The sequence below is a fragment of the Lissotriton helveticus genome, chromosome 2_1 (assembly GCF_964261635.1).
Source record: "Lissotriton helveticus chromosome 2_1, aLisHel1.1, whole genome shotgun sequence".
Lineage (NCBI taxonomy): Eukaryota > Metazoa > Chordata > Amphibia > Caudata > Salamandridae > Lissotriton > Lissotriton helveticus.
In genome coordinates this window covers 43,478,188-43,493,226 of record NC_136059.1, presented here as the reverse complement: position 1 = coordinate 43,493,226, position 15,039 = coordinate 43,478,188, and the positions used below count along the sequence as shown (strand labels likewise).

The following is a 15,039-nucleotide window of genomic DNA, read 5'->3' as shown; positions in this document are numbered from 1 at the left end:
GTCTTGTATCTCTCTCTCAGGACTCTATTTCCCAGCAACCCGCAAGGGTAGCCTGGAAACACTGGAGCTGGATGTCTCGGCAGGAGAAAAGACAGAGTCTCTCAGTGCATCAGCTGGAGGGTCGGCTTTCTTCGGCACTTGCTGCTGCAGGGCGTCTGGCAAGTAGATAGTCGATCTGCTCTAAACCACCGTGTGTCTGCCTGGGCAAATCTAGGCATATTTATACTATGAAGGTGCCGAGTTTGACGTGTGATTGGACTTAATAACGTCATAGGAGACTTAGTTCTTCGAAAACTCCCTGATTTCCTAGATAAATTAGTATTCAGGCAAGGGGATGTCCCTAGCTGATGAAGGCGGGTTTCTCTAAGAAATTGTTGCTGATTCTTGGAACATAGTGGAAGTAGCCTTGCCTCATTTGGGCTGCATAGGCTCAGTCTAAATATGGTAATGATTCCTATGCCTATATAAGGACAGGATAATCCGTATCTATAAAAGGGCATGAATGGGGAAAATTTACACTAGGGTCCTAGATTCATTTACAACAGTATGTACAGTTACTTGATAATAGGCTGAGGTAAAAATCTATTTAACACCTTGGTTAAGGCTACCATCTCATTAATTTGTATTAATGGAAATAGATCCACTAAAATATTTTCTTTTAACCTCTTAGGTTCACACTCAACGTCATCTTACCATTGGCCATAAAGGCAACTACTAAGGGGGCAACCCAATTTGAGGACTCAGTGGGTTAAATAATCCCATTTGATTTCAATGTATCCAGTTTCTTTCAAATTTCTTCTTTATTCCTAATAGGGATGTTCCTAGCTTTGTGTACACAAGTTAATACATTTTGCTTAAAACTTATCTCATGCTGGAACCCTTCGAATTTTCCAATCTTACCAGAGCAAACCCCAGGAAATGACCTAAATAATTAGATTCCATATGCCCATCTATTGTATCACCAGTAAAGGTTCTAAACGGTTGAGATCTCCTTGATCTCTCTATCTCAAAACTGACGGAACTGACGGGTCTGTTTTTTTAAAACATACAGTTTGCTTAAAGCTTCTCTGTTCTTAAATTTTAACAACAAACTCCTGTATTCGATGATGTCAATACTTCTACATAAAACTCTTAGGTAAAATATCTGGTGCTCCATATGTTCACCCAGTGTACTTTTTAAGTTTTCTGACCATACATCTTCATTAATGAGAATATGGTGAACCTAGAGTATCAGGATGCTGGAACTGGGGGACCTATGGAACTCTAAAATCACTGGGTAAACCTTGAATAAATTGGTAAATAAGTTGACCAGATTGCAAAGCTGGACTGCAGACAAGGAAAGGTTGTCCAAACGTGGTCATGGTTGGCTGGTGTTGTAATCATATTCACCCTAAGCGAATCAGTCCTGCTTGCTGAACCCTATTGCGGAAGGTTCAACAGTAATGTTTGACCCTCAGACTTGGTGAGATACCCACATTAGACCTCATGCCAAAATAGAGAATGGGTGGCCTAAGTGAAGTCCAGAACTGCTGATTATTTCATCAGGGGATAGAGACTCTGCTCCACATTATATGTATCTGCCCAGTGCCATTAACTTACAACACACATTTGCGTATTGTGGCAGTAAATACCGCATGTAAATGTTTTGCAAGGTAAGGGAGACTGCATGCATTTTGTACTTGCTGCTGCCAATGTTTGTGGTAATATCAGGGACATAGTCTTAGTGTGTTCTGAGTATTGAGAATTAAATGGAAACAAATATGTATGACTGACAGAGTTGCAGGAAAAAGAAACCTTTTTGTGTTAAATTATTTGGAGGGGCTACCTTGTCAATTGTTGCACATTCTGGGAGTTGTTAGAAATCTGTTGCCAAGGCAAAGTCTGTGGTCCTGAGGATTCGGCAGGAAAACAAATTGTTAAAAATACCTAGAGGTGTACTCAAAAGCTACTTTAATAAAGAGAACCTCTGGTATGGTAAAAAAAAAAATCAAATGTTGGGTTATACCGTGAAAACCAATGAATCACATAACCCAGGGTAAATAATTTTGTTACCAACATGTTTTGACCCCTATGCTAGCCTAAAAAAGGTCTTGAGTCTTTTTCAGGGTAAACATAATCATAGTTAGTGATATAGACACTGTGCATGCAGAGATAATACTCAACCACTATTAGTTCCCTCGTGCTATTCGCACCACCTGAAGTATACTATACCAAGGTATTTATGGTACATTGTGGGGGGTGCAGTCTTCATAGTCACATAATTGACAGAAGGTCAGCGCTTTCAGTACACCTTCGGGTGCCCCCCTCAAAGCCCTATTTCAGGGAACAGTAACTGTCACTTTGGGCAAATGTTTGTGTCATTGTGTCACTAGGCCGAAATGATGGGATCTGCAAACTCCAAACCGAATAAATCCAGGGCCAGAAACAGCAGACCTTGATTCACAGTGGAGCTGGGACTGCAGACAGCTACTGCACCCAGTCTCCCACCTGCCCTGAAGACATCAACTCGGAGAGCAACTAATACTGCGCCCTCACCTGCTCTCTGGTTCATGAGATCCACAGCACAGGCCTCACAAAAGCCCCTGCACACATTTACCACCTGCTTTACATGGGCCTGTTACATCCCCAGAAAGGGAAAAACAGGCACATTAGGTCTCTGTATTATTCCCTATTCAGGGAGACAGAAAAGGTCATTGCTGGACTTAAATGTGAGGTTACTGGAATGAACCAGAGATGTTGGTCCTCTGAGAAACTGAGCGCTCAGGTTCTTAATTTTAATTCATATTTTTCAGATATTTAGCACTAATGAATTTAACAGACCATGATTTAAACCTATATCTGATAAAGCAGCCCACAGGAGAATGTGTTTGAAAACTGTGAAGCAATGGATAATATGTAAATCATTTCAGGCCTCTCCAGAAGCGGTGTTGAAAATTAACTTCCAGTCTTGCTTGACTCTAGGACATGTTTCTGTGCTTTTGGAAAAAGTAATGCTTTATGGGTATCAACTAAAAACCATGAACAAGTGGGTGAAGATAGAGTTCTGCACTACCATCTTTACTTAGCTCACTTATTTTCAGTGCTTTAGTTTTTGCTTTTATTGCTATACATCACTGGCCACAATACTAGCCCATTCATCCTGGGTCAGCAAACTAGTATTAGATAAGAACGTCTTTACCTATGAATCTAGGGCAGATAGAAATTGTACGCCTATGAAAGCGAAGTTATTTAATAAAGAGTAAAAATCTTTATACTCTAGACATTTCATTCTATACTTTCGCCACGTACAGGGTTCTGTGATTGACACGCTGAAGGAGGTGCGACCCACTGTATTTTTTGCAGTGCCACGAATTTGGGAAAAGATTCAAGCGGAGCTGGTCGATATGGAATTCAATTCATCATCCATGCGGAGGTTCACCAGCATTTCAGCCAGGGAGCCTAGACTGGTAACCAGACTCAACCACACAGATGGGTATGTGACCTGAGGCACAGAGATTTGACAATTCATCTATTAAGTGAGGCTGTGGCGAGACGATTCATTGAAATATGAACTACTTCAAAAATAGACAGGCATTGGAGGAGCTTAATAAGTCAGAACATACATGTGGCAAAGTCAAAAGCACTGGTAAACCAAACAAGCATTGGCATAGCCAGTAGGTCTTGGAAATCCAAGAGCTATTGGCTTGGTCAATGTTAATGTCTTTTAGCCATGTGAATAGCAGCTCGTGTGCTGTTCAGCAAGGCTGAAAGCAAAGTAATAAAGCATGACGTCTAAGAGTGAAGACATGTAGAATGGCTGTAGGTGTGAACGTATGAATGAACCGGGTGCTTATTAATGTTGTAATTACAAAATCGCTACAACGATTGTGCTGAATTTTAAAATGCATTCAGAAAGAAACCACATTTTATGTTTTTTACAGTTTTAGAAAGCACAAAGTCGACCCACCGGTATCGGAACACTACGCATGAGCCCCAGTTGCATTCATTCACATTTAGAAACGGAGAAAGTGATTAGCCCAGAATCACAGGATGCTGAGCCGATGCCAAGACTCAAACCCGGACCCCCAGCTTCAAAGTTGGCTGCTCAAGTAGTTACGTCACATCCTCTCCCCGTGTTTATAAAAGGAAGCATAGGGGAACGGTAACGAAGAAAGCCTTTCACAATTTTGAAATCAAGCTTCTCCACTGCAAGCGTAGGTTGAAAATAAGTATGGGCAAGCAGCAAACATTGCAATGATAAAACAAGACGGGGTTTACCCAGAATCACAGGATGTTAAGCCTGCCCCCCGAGACTCGAACCCGGTTCCCAGGCCGATCAAGCAGTTTTGCCACATCCTCCCCCAGTGCTTATAGAGGAACGGTAAAGAGAATAGCTTTTAACAGACTAGGAGGGAATCTTTTTTATTACACACACATAAAAATATCATATAAAAATGTCTAGTTTTCTAATCCATTGTGGAAGTGGAAGTAGTTGATGCGATCATTCTTTGGTCGTAAATCAGACTTAAAGAACGTGTATTAAAAACTGGCTCGTGTTGCAGCAGCGCAGCACCGTCAGGGTCCCTTCACATGTGCAGGGAAAAAAGTAGGTCCTCAATGGTCCTAAAACCGGGAGCAGTGAACGTTTATAAATACTTGGTCCATGGTCTGGCGGAGGGCTAAACACAAGAAGAAGCATGACCATCCATGCCTTGGAGAAGTGGTGACAAAAAATATGAGACAGGCGATGAAGCAAGCAAATGGGTAGCCTGTGGGTGGGCTGAAGCCCACAGATTACACACAACACCTCTTTACGAGACAGCGAATGCGCTGTCTAGCCAAGGCCAAAAAAGACCATTAATTGTTCGCCCTACTGTTTTAATTTCACTACAACAGTATACATCTTCTAGGCACTCTCTTAAAAAAATTATTCATACATGTAATTTCTGTCACTACCAGCAACAGAAGTGGATTTCCGGCTCTTTCAAACATAGTTTTTTTTATTTGTTTTTGACCGGATCCATCACACCATATATGGTCTAGGATGCCCGCCACCCCTTCCACCATCAATCCCAATGGTAGGAGACAAACACAGTTTGAGCTTTTGGAAGGCTGGGGAGCCTCTCTTCGCGGCTATCCGGGCCCCCGGGAAATTCCTGGGAGGGGCTTATAGCCGTCTCCCCCTGGGAGGGGCCTATGGCCGTCTCCCCCTGGGCGATCCCATCCGTATTGGGTGCTGCCCCCCATGGGAGGGGCCAATGGCCGCCTCCCCCCGGGCGCTCCCGTCTGTACTGGGTAGCGCCCCCACTAGGGACCTTGAAAATTGCTCACCGATCATGACCTTACCGCCCGACCGAAGACTAAAAAATACGACAGTTTTAAAAAAAGATATATTTACTGGGGAAAATACATAATAAAAAGCAACACACAGTTAGGTGCATTTCTCCCCTTATCCCCGCCTCTGTTGAGCAGGGGTCCCCCTATCAACACTGTAAAAGAAAACAAGGGGTCACCTGAAACAGTTACTACAAATCTACAAAGGAAAAAGAGGCCTATCAACAAGTCGTCCTTTGCGTCAACAAATTCGGATTCAATCTGGACACGACATTCTGTGCCCTACTCCATGTTGATCATTTCTTTGTTTCTTCCCCAACTTCTGCCTCAGGGGCTGGTGGGTGGGTCAAAAAATTGCTGCTTGTTCCTTTGAGGGCTCACGAGCGGCGAGTGGTGCGGCCTTCAGAGCGCGGGAACAAGAGGACGCCTGCTTGGGTCCCGCGCCTTTTAACCTGTTCTAGGTAGGCGGGGCGGCATCCCCCTCCCGCCCGAAGTGCACAGACTTCCGGGCGGGGGAGTTTTAGGACAACCCCCATGCGGCGGGGGCATGCTCCAGCTACATCACTATGGATATACCAGCCGGGGCACGCCCCCCGCCTGCAACAGGTTTCCCGGGCGGGCGGGGCACCCAGCCATACGTTCGGAGTGACCGAGTGGTCCCCCCTTTCCATATGGTCTGGGATGCCCGCCACCCCTTCCACCATCAATCCCAATGGTAGGAGACAAACACAGTTTGAGCTTTTGGAAAGCAGGGGAGCCTCACGACTTCCCCGGCCGTATTTATTAAAATATTTAAAAAATTTAAAACTTTAAATAAAACGTTTCATTTATCATGTACAAAATTCAATTTCCATTAGACTTGATGAAGACAGGTATTGAGGCTAACCTTAACAAATCTCTAATACAAAGATTTCCTAGCCGAGTCTAACATCATGGCATTGTGCATTGCATACGAATTTTGTACATCCTATCGGTAAGGGCCAACGGCAAGGTCTTAACCGGTGTCAGATCCCTATCACCAAATCCGCCCTCTCGTAGTGGCGCCTCTGCTGAGGGCTGTACCCTCGTAGCCAACCGTAACTTCCCTTGCATGGGGGCCCCCTTTTCCACTCGGCGCCATCTTAAGGTTGCCCGAGATCCCGTGCGGGGTAACCGTAAGAAGGACAGCGTAGACTCCCCCCTCCTTTCCCCGCACTCTCTTCCGCCGCAGCGGCTATCCGGGCCCCCGGGAAATTCCTGGGAGGGGCTTATAGCCGTCTCCCCTTGGGAGGGGCCTATGGCCGTCTCCCCCTGGGCGATCCCATCTGTATTGGGTGCTGCCCCCCATGGGAGGGGCCAATGGCCGCCTCCCCCCGGGCGCTCCCGTCTGTACTGGGTAGCGCCCCCACTAGGGACCTTGAAAATTGCTCACCGATCATGACCTTACCGCCACAGGCCAGATCGTCGACCGACGATCTGGCCCCCCCACAACTTCTATAGGTCATATCTCCTCAATCCCACTAGCTAGGCTAGAAGATCCCCTATCAATATGTCATTCCCCGCTTTGGACAGGTGTACGCCATCATGAGAATAACAGTGATCCCCCCAGATGCACCCGTGAGGTATACTATGCAGGTGGGCCGAGCGAAACAACTTCTCCATCTTATTGTTGACCCTCTTTACTGAATGGTTCAACGCTGTTGTGGATCGCCCCCCCCTCCATACCTTCCTCGGCACCATGTGCGACCAAGCTAGTGTGCACTCTGGCAGGGTCTTTGCCAACCAACTAACAGTTGTCAGTATCTGCTCGATTAAGGCCCGTCTGCCCAATCTCACCAAGTCATTGCCCCAAATGTGCACTATGACTACTGATGGCGGTGACCTGGGCCACCCTAACAATTCTTTAACAAAACCTTGTAGCTGGGCAATGCCCAAACTGCCCCGTCCATAGACGGACACCTGAAAACCGTATTCCCCAGATGTGTGAATCGCATCACCTGCTCTGAATACGTCCGCGGCCCGTCTCACGTATGAGTGGCCCACGACCCAGACCACCCGTCGTCCATTCCTTTCTCCAGACGTGGTGGATAGCTGATACTGGGCCGGTCCCAGTTCCCGCCCTGCGTCACAGGCCCGTGAAACTGTAATCCAAACAGAAGAGAAACAACGTGAGTGCACATCCTTAATGAATCACAACATATGCAACCGCACGTACCGTTTAAAACAGTCCGAAGACCATCGCCCCAACTGTTTAACCCTGTCTGCCTGCAGACCTCCGGCCGTTGCTTCTGTAGCGGCCCTAATTCTGAATGAATGAGTCCCAAAATCCCTCGGGTTCAAGCCAGCTTCCGCAATTGTTATTGCTAGCACTTTTTGGAACTGAAATCTTGACAGTGGGGTGTCATCCATATGCCGCAGCAAGGCCCCACCCCATGTCGCCACCCTTTGCTGTAGGTAAGCCTCTACGTGCGCCACCGGACAGCAAGGACTACCAGGAGCGCGCTGCAACACTATGCTACTCCCTTGGGCCTCTTGGTCGGTCTTGGACCTGGCAATCATGATGAGTAGGGAAACCCTCCCCACCTGCACATGGTCCCTGTAGTACTGAAAATCCAAACTCGTGTAACCGTTCTAGACTCGAGAATAAAACTTCGTCGTATCATGACGAATTTAGTATCAAAAGACCGAGAATGGCGAGTACATTATGTACAAGCATTTTCGTCGCATTCGAATGATGATTTCACCTCGAGATCGTCATTTGTACCCTGAACCCACGGCTTCCATTTTGTATATGGCAGCCATTTTGTATGTTGCCCTTTACATAGGCTTAATCCAATATCAAAAGGACATGCACTCCTTGATTGACTTTTCCGTGACCTGGGCAGGTTGAAACCATCGCCCCAGGCCAACCCGTTTGGTCAGTTCCTCTCCCAGTGGCCGGTTAAGATAGCATCTAGGCGCACCCGGCCATAAAACCCTTTCATCACACACACACCCTGCCGAATCTTGCCCACACCTGGCCTTGCTCCTTTTCTCCTACTTTTTTATGATGGGGACGCGCTCGTTTTATTGGGGAAACACCGATATCTGATTGAAATGCCGGACCTTGCCGAGTAATTTATTATGTATTGGACAACCGAAAATGTGAGCTTGTCATCATAACTCTTTTACTTATTTGTGTTAGAAATATGTGAATAGTATCCTGAAAATCTAGGAATGTTTGCCTGAAGCTTATTATTTTGCATAAAAAGCGAAGCCTGACTTCGAGAATTGAAGCAGTCTCCTGAGAACATACTTCCCGTGTGTTGTACTTCTAGGACACCTGTTACCTTGGTTGCAGCCAATAAACCGATCTTTGACTTCACCTAGAAGACTCTGAGTTTCTGTGGTCTGAATCAGGAAGGACTCGTGGTCTCTGGGTGTACCCTGCACCGCTGGGTTGCCGGTTCTGTGCCGGTTCTGAAAAACCCAGTACCACATCCCTCCGCAAACCCCCCTCGGTATCCTTCTTATTGGCAGCCACTAGTTCGCCTATTCGCATGGCACCATAGAATGCTAGCGCAAACGCAGCCCGGAATAGGACAACTTCACTGGGTGAGGAGCACGTCGCCTCTAACGCAGCCAGCAGGATGGTTAATCTTTCAAACCCTATCAGATGCCTAGTATCCCTCTTGCGCCCCTCTAAGCGCTGCCAGCCGCGCAGCGCCTTCCTGACCATGAAGGAATCTGTGGGGTCCCCGACCCCTCGGAGCTGGGCCATAAACGATATGGCGGCCTTATACCGACTTGCGGTTGCCGCTGACCGGCCTTCCTCATGAAGAGCCACTAAAAATTGGGCGAAGGCGCCCTCCTGACCCCATTTCTGCTCCCACGCGGGACCCAAAAAGGCGCAGTATGCACGGAACGCCCCTTCATAAGCTTTCTTTGTCCTGAGCCCTAGACTGGCTGCCACGAGGTCTTGTAATCCTGCGTGCCGATTTGCCACAATGCATCGGGAAGTGGCACTGCCGCTAGCTCCGCTGCCGGTTAACACTCCCTGAATGCCTGCATTTTGAAACGAGAGAGTGCATCCGCCGCATTATTCAGTATACCTGGCACATGTTTTGCCCTGAATTGCACGTTCAGCTTTAAGCACTGTAACACAATTTCTTTCAGCAATCGCAATATCCATTTGCAGCGTGCTGCCTGTTGATTAATGCATTCAACCACAGTCATGTTATCCGACCAGAATATCACCAAGTTATTCCTGAGTTCTTCCGGCCATGCCAGTAATGCTACCCAGATCGGGAACAACTCCAGGAAACCAATGTTACTCGTCAGGCCACTTGACGCCCACCATGCTGGCCACATCTGGGCCGACCAGCGATTTCCTAAGATGGCGCCAAAACTTACGCTGCCCGCCGAGTCTGTCCAAAGACCCAGCTCTGCTGATGAGGCCGGTGCCTTGGTCCAGACTACCCGGCCATTGAAGTCCGCCAGGAATGCCAGCCAAATGAGTATGTCCTGGCGAACCTCGGCCGACAGCCTCGTGCGATGATGGCCTTCTTTGAGGCCCACCATGGCCTGTGCAATGGACCGCGAGAAAGGGCGAGCCATCGGCATCACCCGCAGCGCAAAATTCAGCTGTCTGACCATTTGTTGCAACTGGTGTAGAGTCACCTTACAGACATTGCTGCAAGGAGGCCCTGAATTTGGCGACCTTTTCCAACAGCAACCGGAAACAGCCTTCCACAGAGTCTAGTTCGATGCCCAGAAACTCCAGGGAGGTAGTCGGCCCCACCGTCTTACCTGGTGCCAACGGCACTCCGAAACCCCGAATGAGCATGCAAAATTCCTGCAATGCCACTGCGCAGTCCCGAGAGACAGCTGGGCCGAGGAACAGGAAATCATCCAGATAATGCATTACATGTTGATGCCCTGAGGCCCTTGAGAAAGCCCATTCCAAAACATTTCAAAATATGCACAGGAAATCGAACAACCCATTGGCATGCACATGTCCATGTAATATCTTCCCTGGAAGGAAAATCCCAACAAATGCTGATCCTCGGGATGAACCGGCAGTAGCCTATATGCAGATTCAATGTCTGATTTTGCTAACAGTGCCCCCGGACCCAGGTCATTCAACATGGCCACTGCGTCATGGAACGATGCATACCTCACACTGCATACGCCCGGATCAATTGCGGGGCACCCAGCCATACGTTCGGAGTGACGAGTGGACCCCCCTTTCCACTAGTCTTGTGTCAACATCAGCCACAGCACAACCTTTCTTTGGAAGTGGGCTGCTACTGTTGCCCTGGTGGTCCGACGTCACAGTGAGCGTGTGCGGAGGATGGCCAGGGACCGTCTAAAACACGCCCACTCATTAGTTCCCCAACACCGCAGTGAATTTGAGCAGCGGTCAAGGGGTTAAGGCTTGTTCTGTAGTTGTTCTAAACCTAAAAATAAAAGATGTGAAAACTATAACCTTTGGTGCTGCTTCTGCGCAGTAACTACACTTGCTTCTTGGTAATAGCATAGCATCTATAATAAAAAACATAATGATCACAGCTCTGCTACACTCTGTGATAAATTCACAAAGGGGTGTGTCCTATGCAAATGTAGTTTTGTCCCTTGTTGACACTGGCATATCATTGCTACGGTAGTGGTGAGTCTTCTGGGATGTGTGATTTGTCGGAAGATCAATCGACTGAGGTAGGCAGGTTCCTGAAGTTTAATGTTACAATGGAGCAAACCGAGGAATACACAGCTTGCAGGTGTGACTTATAACTCCATTGTACATTTTAGAACAGAATAAAGAATACATGCAAGAACACAGACTCCATAGCTTTAATGAGTATACAAACTCCCACCTTAATTAACAAAAATATATATAAAACTAACAACTTATTGTTATTTCCCATATAAGATTGAACACAAACAATGCTTCAAATAATAACAAATTTCCTTGGCCTTTTCCATGGAATGACTTATATGGGCACTGCGCCTAAACATATCAGTTCAGTTCAGTTCAGTTCAAATAGCTTTATTCAACAGCATGTATCATAAAAGCTCATAATACATCTATACAATAAAACAATATTTGCTAAATTTTAGGATAAAATCTTGCAGTACAGTGCAGAAGGTCGTTAGAAAATCTTGACATAAAATTGATATCAGCATATATGATTTAAAAACATAAAACAAATTTCATAAAAAGCTTAAGTCTTGGACACTATATACATAAAGGGGCGTAATCCATCACAGTAAACAATGTATAAAGTACAAGTGCTATATAGTTAACAGTGTTTAGAGGTTGAAAAGCATTCCAGGATGGTATATGGTTTTAGTCGCAAGTAATGAGTTATAAATATCTACATTAAAATCATACCTCGTAGGGCTCTAATCCTGATTTACCAGGCTTGGCCTAGAAACTTTGCCACTCCACATGAAAAAAGGACACTGGAATCATATCATGGCCAGTGATAGGAAGATTAGCAAAACTCCCAGAAACAGGCTCCTCACAGAAATGCAATTCTGCACTCCCAATATTACCTGAAGGAATATCAAGAAAAATGTTGAAACATATTACTTCTCACAACCAGTCCACCATTCTTCTGAATCGTCTTACCAGGTACAGATACCCTACTCAGGTTCTAAATTCTGCTATCTCCAAGTCTCACTGTCTTATTGAAAACTTCAAGGACCTTGACAGGATCAGACCACTGCCTTTCCCACCACAAAGAACAACTTAATTTTGATCCATTCTCCTATTTTGAAATCACAACCTGTGGTTTCCCTCTCCTTTTATTCATGTATGATTTTTTTTCCTACTGATATCTTTCTACTCATTCTCTGTCTCTCCCGAAATCAAATCTGTACAACAAAACAGGTTTGGTTACTCTGATCTTATGGCTCTACGCTTGTTCAAACCAACTGAGCCATGTAACCTACCTGGCTCACGTAGCACTAAATACCAAAAGTAAGGTGACAATTTCTCATAAAGCACATTACTACATAATCTCACAATTTGTATAGCAACAATTTTATTTTAGTTAGACTTATATCCTATCTAAAAGGAGTATTTAATAAATATTAGTCTTCTTAAACCTCACGGGTAATAATTTCTATAACACAAGGGATAATCTATAAGATTTCAATTGCAGTCCCATCCATGTTTTGTTTCACTGTCCTTAAAGTTCACCTAGTTGGGTTCCCCTCCTAATTTTTGTGTAACATTCCTTAAGGACCACTTTGTTTATTCCTTTTCTTCATTCCTTTCTAGTGCACCACACAATGACCTGGATCTCATCTACAAATTTTGTTAAACAATTGACCAAGATCTCAATTCAGAGTCCAATAACAGACCATTTTTCATTGATTGTTATGGCAGTATGAACTTTTAGATACAAAAAGACTTTTTACAAGAGGCCAACACATGTTGGGTCAGATAGTAACTGCAAATAATAGTAATACTACACTGTGTAAAGTTCATTTTACGCATACTGGGGGATAATAAATCATTTTCATTCATCACAATAAAATTAGCAAAAGAACAAAAAGTGTATATCATCCTGTACAGATCGCTCATCACAGGTATAGAATGGAAGGTCAGAAGCAACATAGACATTATGGGGGAAACCTAACATAAGTGGAATATAATTCAAATAAAACCTCACCAGGATAGACCTATGTTGCAGATTAGTTAAAGATAGATATGTTATTGTTTAATCCATTAGATTATTACTACGGGAGGCCAGGTAAGTTTTAACTTTTGACAAATTAATATTTTTGGTCTCCCTTCTTATCTGTCGATTAGATAATAATTGTGCTTTTAAGTCAGTTTTAGATATGGAACAACATATAGTAGAATCCAAACAAAAGGTGATGTAGCCCAACTACCTTCAATGTCGATTCAACATAAGTTAACCAGGTAATGTTACCTACCCAATCTAATTTCGAAACATCCTTTATAATGTCTCTTGAGTCAAGGGTCTCCTTTCGGCATATTGAGTGCCACATTAGGATCGGGGCATTCCCATTTTATGGGTGATATAAGGTGCCCTTAGTTCCATGTGGCACTTATAGTTGGCAAATGACTTTGGTAGTGAAAGGACCCTTTCAAAAAAGTTATCTTCAATAATCTGCAGTTTCGTTCAATCTCTCATTCCCCAAACAGCTGCCCATAAGTGGCGGCAGTTACAGTTTTAGCTTGATACACTGATTTTATTAAGTCTATTGGTTTTAAGCCAGTTTTTATAATGAATTTAGTTAGGGCCCCAATATTTTTTTCCATATGAGTCTCTCTATTACCAATCATCTTTTGCCAGATGGTTTGGGAATCAAACATAATTCCTAGATAGTTAAAAGTATCAACAACCCTCAATTTTCCCCCTTTAGTAGTAATTTGCGGATGATTTAATTGTTTTGTGCCTGCTACTAAAATAAAAGACTTTGAATAATTAACTTTCATGCCTAGATGGCTCATGAACTGTGTGTATTCCAGGACTAGACGACGCAGTGCGTTACTAGTACGAGCTAAAAGCACTGCGTCGTCTGCATACATTAAAATTGGGAACTGTGCTAAATTAATATAAGGGACATCCGGAGTTGAACACAACAGTGCAGATTCTACACCATTGGTGTAGAGTGCGAATAAGAAGGGGGCAAGAACGCACCCCTGCCTCACACCTCTTGCAATTTTAAAAGACCTGGTGCACTCACCATCCCTCCCACAGCGAACACAGGCTGAAGCACCTGAATACAGGTCGCGGATGATATTAATAATATTCAGGTCAATTCCCATTGCCTCCATGGTTGCCAAAGCCTAGCCTGTGCCACGAGGTCAAAGGCTGCAGACAGATCCATGAAGGCTAAATGGAGATGACCTTTTTTGCAGCTGTGTATTTCACTATAATTAGGCTCAGGTTCAGACACTTATCCACAGTGCCTTTCTCTTTTCTAAAGCCAAACTGACATGGGATGATAATATTCTTTTCTAGTGCCCAATCCTCTAGTCTGTTTAAAATCAGTCGACCCATTAATTTTGCAGTAGAGTCTATTAAAGAGATAGGTCTGTAATTTTTCGGAATCGACCTATCCCCTTTTTTCATATATGGGGACGATTACGGTTGTTTTCCATGATGGCGGTGCACTTGTTTGGGCAATTTTATTAAAAATGTTTGTTAAAAGTGGGGCCCATAGATCCTAGTTATCTAGGAACAAATCAATGGGGACTCCGTCTGGTCCCAGAGCCTTTGCATTGGTTTAAAGCAAGCTTTGTTTCAGCAAGTGTAAAACTTGCAGCAGCCTCGTCATTCTCTAAAATTTGGGGAAAGATTGCCCGATTGTCATATCGTCCGCTCCAAAAAGACCTTCAAAATGAGTCACCCATTCCTCCTGGTTAACATTGGTATCTGTGGTCCTAGCCTGCTCATCTTTTAGGAACTGAGCATTAATCAGAGACCAGAATGCTTGCGAGCTTTTTAGTATAGCAGCCTTCTGCAAGTTTTCCCACCATTCTTCCTTTAAGGACTTCAATCTAGTCGTCCTTACATTTTTAAAGGGTTGGCGCAAACATTTGACAAATAGTGGATTGTGAGGTTTGGACATCAAAGCTATATGCGGACTCTTTAGTGTTTTGTCACAGTTATCATCAAACCAACTATATTTTTACGCCGGCCATTCCGGATAACACAGGTTAAATTATTTTTAACGTCAGATAAAATTAACTCAAAATCCAAAAGCATGCTGTCATATAGGTCTGAA

At 44.6% G+C, this 15,039-nt stretch overlaps 1 protein-coding gene across 1 annotated transcript in view; it reads left to right on the top strand.

Annotated features, from left to right (window-relative positions):
- The window catches only part of LOC144817689 (long-chain-fatty-acid--CoA ligase ACSBG2-like), a 635,515-nt gene that overhangs the window by 439,873 nt on the left and 180,603 nt on the right, over nucleotides 1-15,039 (top strand). Inside the window, exon 8 of the mRNA XM_078674436.1 lies at nucleotides 3,291-3,472. Coding sequence (XP_078530562.1) covers nucleotides 3,291-3,472 — 182 coding nt within the window. The remainder of the gene's footprint in view (nucleotides 1-3,290; nucleotides 3,473-15,039) is intronic.